The 5,256-nt window shown below is 47.5% G+C and overlaps 1 protein-coding gene across 2 annotated transcripts; it reads left to right on the plus strand.

The window, feature by feature from the left end:
* Window positions 1-1,170: 1,170 nt before the first annotated feature.
* On the plus strand, window positions 1,171-4,516 carry DFL_000461 (uncharacterized protein; the record flags this gene model as incomplete). 2 transcript variants are annotated; one of them, XM_067633732.1, is made up of 7 exons in its annotated part: window positions 1,171-1,294; window positions 1,367-1,585; window positions 1,656-1,723; window positions 1,782-1,810; window positions 1,868-2,301; window positions 2,357-2,709; window positions 2,765-4,516. In XM_067633732.1, 7 exons carry the CDS (start codon window positions 1,171-1,173, stop codon window positions 4,514-4,516), a joined length of 2,979 nt encoding a protein of 992 aa, XP_067494997.1. The 2 variants fall into 2 exon arrangements, with proteins under 2 accessions (XP_067494997.1, XP_067494998.1); XM_067633733.1 differs by lacking the exon at window positions 1,171-1,294 and having other exon boundaries at window positions 1,447-1,585.
* Between the last annotated feature and the right edge of the window lie 740 nt (window positions 4,517-5,256).

The following is a 5,256-nucleotide window of genomic DNA, read 5'->3' on the forward strand; positions in this document are numbered from 1 at the left end:
CATGTGACAGTGCAGAGCAGCGAACAACGAGTGCCCGCAGTGTTCATTTAACCCTTTCCCATCTCTTTCGGGACATGCCAACAAGGGTGCCATGCAGCGGAGCCGCAACTCAGGAGCCAAATTCCCCCAGCCTTGGTAGAATAGCTCGGCTGGAAGATTCAAGCACCACTCTCACACTTGGTTTGTGTAACCAACCACATCGCTTGGAAGTTGGATGGATCACGCTAGCTGACGCCACGGAGTTTCTTGGCGAACAGGCGGGATCACGGTGACTTCCGTTTGGGTATTTTCAACTTCTGCAAACGATTCTGCCAATGTGCATCATGCATTCATCTCGTCAACTTGCAGTTTGCGGACAGGAAGCACGGCTGAGAGAATATTTCCTAATTCGATAGCGCTTGCTATATTTTGCATGTTAACATGTTGCATTTAATTTGCTGCATATTCACTATATTGGCAACGTTCGAGGCCTTGGGCTTTCGAACTTTCGCCACTGATGTACGGAAGATGTCTCGGTTCCAATTGGCTGGGTACATAAGAGCCTCATTATCATGCAATAGCATCTATTAAACAATTTCATTTGATATGAGACATACAGAGTCCAGAGTAGTGGACGCGACTTGAAATATGGAAATTCTGCGTCGGACAATAGATGAGCCCCAATCGCGGATCCGCATCTACTCTATAAGGGGTGCGCACCGTTGACAATTCATTGACAGTGGTAATCCTTTTCTTCTTGCATATGGGGTACTGATATTGAGCATGTCACTTTCCTACCATGCATTTAGATATTGACATTACTGACGCACCTGTTTGTCAGATGGCTGAAGCCACATGCACATTAAGAACATCCTAAGCTTTCTCTTGCAGAACCAGTATATTGGCTATTTCATTCAAGCCTTCTCTCTACCTTATATTAAAAATTGAGGTCCCTTTTTCGAGCTCGGGCGCAAGACAAGGTCCTTGAATAATCTCAGCCGCAGTCAATGACTTGATAAATGAATATTCTGGTGGTTATATGGTATAGAGTATTTATTCTTTCAGGGTCCCGAGTCAACCCCCACTAGCACTTGCCTTCTTTATCGCTGCGCCGGATTCACCGTCAGTTCTCTTTTATCGATATTTCCGTTATCTCTTTCAATAGACAAATTTGTCGAATACTCGGATATAATGGAACGTCAGAATTATTATCCTGGGACAGATTCCCTCTACCATGGATTGGTTGATGCGAGTGGCATAGATGGGAGCCATGGTTCGAACGGTATGGCAGGAATGCCAGGAGGCAGTGGAGCACGTAAGTTACTCCAATAAGTTATGTCTATTTTAGAAGCCGTCTATTTTTAACTTCTTTGATGAATATCGACAGCTGGATCACCTGGAACAAATGCCACACAATCAACACATGGTGGGAATGCTAGAGAGATGAGAGTAAAATTATCGAGGCGGATGTACCATGATGCGGCACGAATCGAAGCTCACTGTCTCACGCCGAGTAATACACCGTCGAAACAAGAATGGTTGTTACAGGGTCAGGATATGATCCTTCTTCGGGCTAAGGGGGGTGATGGTGGGCATGGAGGACATGGTGAGTGCAACCCGGCCGAGAGGGCTTAAGCTTCGACCAATTGAATTGCCGGTACTAAGTCTCTGTGAAGGGGGAAATGGCGGTGATGGCGGCCGTGGAATGGACGGTGTTTCCAGTAATGAATACCAAAGTGGAACGGTATGGATGATCTCACTCTCGGGTAGACGTTATGGATTGCTGATATGATTCTATGTAGCGAGGTGGGAGTGGAGGTGCTGGGGGCAAGTAAGTTTTCACAAGCTGCATCTAATTCCTGATACCCGATTCTAATAGATGTTATAGCGGCGGTAACGGTACCTCCGGTGGTAATGGTGGGTCCGGCGCATATGTCGAGATCGAAGTCGAAGAAGACGACATGGATCTCTTGATACCCATCCACTGGGATGTTAGGGGTGGTATTGGTGGTAATGCCGGTACCAATGGGGTCGGGGGCAGGGGAGGACGTCCTGGCCATGGTGGTAAAGGCTCCGGTAGCCATGGCATTGGCGGTGCAGATGGAAATGCTATCTTAACAGCCGGCCGGTATGGTCAGCCGGGGAACGCTAGAATCCAGGTTCATATGAAGTCTACTAGAGAGTTGGGTGCTAGGCATAACTTTTATACCAGTCGGTATTTCTTCACCCTTGTCGACTTCGATATTGTGGACGAGAATGAGGACGGGATATTTGAGCCCGGTGAACATATCTATGTTCAAAATATTAGAATCCAGAATACAGGTCAGTTATCATTCAAAATTGAAGAATGTTATAACCCACTAAAAATTTCTACCAGGCGGCATGCCTACTCCCTCACAACCAATCCCGATGCACCTTGTCGCCAGCGCCTGGTTTGAGGTCTATGAAGGCGAAGCAGCATTCATCCCACCAGGTATTCCCGAGGGGGCTACGGTTACCGTGAAAGACCGGCTCCGAGCTAGGATAAAATACCCCCCAGAACCTTGGGGTAAACCATTCCGGGAAAAGACCCAAATTGAGTTCTACGCTGCCCTGCCAAATCTTAACGGCCGTATCATCCGTGACTTCTCCGGCAAGCGCGATGTTGTTCTCAGCTACCCGATATCCGTTGAAACCATTAGATGGGCTAACTCCGTTCTCCCGAATACGAAGATGTCTATGGTCTGGGTGGTATGTTAAACTCGCCCATATTTCTCTTGTAACGCTCTCACTGATATCAAATTAGATCACAAATAAGAGCACAAGAGCGCTGGGCCGATCATCGGAGCAAGCCAGGAATGTCGAATATATTTTCCGAGGAAATAGAGACTTGACTGCCGATACGGACCTCACCGTAACCGATGGTACCAATCTTGAAAGAATGGTAGAGATTGACTATTTGGCACCTGGAGACACACGCACATATACCCAAGAGGTTGTGGTCCACAGCTCTGCGGAAACATACAAACACCACAACTTCGACCTCGTTCTATATCTGGGACGCCCAAGAAGCACTCAAAGAGACGTTGTTCAAGTCGGTAACTTGAAGGTCCAGATTGCTTCGCCGTTCGTCTACCAACCCACTGCAACGTTCTTGCTGGTTGTCAATTGCGAGACCACTAAACAGCAAATCGTGAGCCAGCACCAACTATTCGCTAGCCTAAACGTCATCTATGACACGTGGAACGTCAGTCTTTACGGAGGGTATACCCGCCCTACGGACGGCGCAAACATCTTGAATAATTACTTTGGCAAGGGACTTGTTCTCTTAGGTGAGGACTTTGATTTCTTCCAACAGGATGGGACACGTAATGCAGCAGATATGATACCCCCTGAGCTCGGGTTCACTCTGGCCAATCACGGAACAAATATCCTCTTCATTGGCAAACCCTTACAGTCTATCGATGCGTGGGCTAAAGCGGTAACATTCCCACAGTTCGGCGCCGACCCAGTACCGTTCAAGAACAAGAAGGAAATCGTAGTTGGCCTTCGCGCCGCAGGTCTACATAACCCTGGTATCTCGGTTCCCATCAGCGCTTCACGAGTATCCCGAACTAAGGGTACGTTCGAGAAACGCGCTACTAAAACAAGCAAGCTGTTGAAAACAAAATTCCCATTGGAGAGGTTCCAAATATACCCTGGCCTCCAGGATCCGAATATTGTTATAGTGAGGCAGTCGCTTCCGGTTGCGAACAGGTTAATGATCTGTAGCGGCCCTGCACAAAGCGTCAACACGTTGGACAGTTTGCACCTCATTGCGGTCGTATCGTCGCTCCCAATAGCTATGCGCATGCAAATACTTTTTGCAATGACAGCGCCAGGATTGGTGGTAATGAAGGCAGGGGAAACCAGTTCTGTTACGGACCTGTTGGTCCCTCAGGCGATAAAATTGTCGGCAATCCACGAACTGGAACTGGAGATTGCACGCTACCTCCACGAGGCCCCATGGCCGCATAGGATAGAAACCGCCAATACGGCTAATGTCCACCTCAAGAGCTTCCATGAATTTATCGGGGCGTGGCCATGGGAACCTCTGGATCAGGATCGAACTAATCTCATCATGGAGATCTTTGCTCACGTCCTTCGTGCGGTTAAACTCTCCGGCTTCGGTGAAATCGTCATTAGATTCGGTTTCCGAAAGACCAACATGCGGAACTACATTGTTACCAAACTCAAGGATTTCCTAACAGCTCGAACACCAAATGGTCTGGAGCTAGTCAAGCAATTGACCGTCCAAGCAGGCGATGGCAAGAGATTTGTGAAGACTGCGGATAAGATTACCAGTGCTTTGCAGGTTCCTGCTGCGGATCTAGCAACTCGGTGGGTCGACAGCTTCCACGAGGAGAGCAAGGTATTGAATATCGAGGAATCTGCGACATGCCAAGCTCACTACATTTCCCGCGTCAATCGGCTCAATGCTGATAATGCGGCTGGTCAGTATGTCCTACGAGAGCTTGTGAGCCCATATCCGGAGATCATTGTTACACCTAGCTCTTAGTTAGGTAGCAAAGTCGCGCACGCGATCCCCAGATACCTTGGGCCAGTCTCTTTCCTTTTATAGCTTTGACAGTTGAAGCGGGTGCTGGATATATCTTGATTTCTTGTATAGTTCCTTAAATTTGTTGATTTGGTATTCTTCAAGACTTCGCCACCATGTGCCGACACGGAGAAGAGGAAGCAAGTTTCCTTCAATTCAACAGCCCGATTCTGACGTGGCTTCTAGCTTGCACACTGTCTAATCGGTTCTTCCCTTGTCGATTAGGTTTTCTTTGTATTTTCTTTTATCTGATTCTTCTTGTAAGCTACCTATATGTTTTCACAGGACCTTAGCTGAGGCCCACTCGATGTTTTTTTGGTCTTATATGCAGCTATCAGGTCCAAATTTTAAGCAATTTCTAACACTGGCTAAAGAGATTTAAGACGACAGACATTATGCATGTATCCGTGCTCGGATGAATATGGGAATAAAACGTTCGAGGAAATTAGTTTCTTGATAGGAGAGGCGGAAGGTATCGGTCACAATTATGAGGTCGTCAGGCATGGTTGCCGCGAATGCAGAACCCCGGGAAAACACCGGCTGAACCTGGATACGAGACCAGGCTGAAATTAACTGTCAGCCTGATTCAAACTTACTAGGAACGTGCAGCGTCCAACACCGAAAGACTGGTCATGAAACCGAATCGAATCGGCCAATACCCACCTCCTATACTATTAAATAATTCTATTTGTTTTTTCGTT

This window comes from Arthrobotrys flagrans, assembly GCF_004000055.1.
Source record: "Arthrobotrys flagrans strain CBS H-5679 chromosome Unknown unitig_15, whole genome shotgun sequence".
In the NCBI taxonomy this organism is placed as follows: domain Eukaryota; kingdom Fungi; phylum Ascomycota; class Orbiliomycetes; order Orbiliales; family Orbiliaceae; genus Arthrobotrys; species Arthrobotrys flagrans.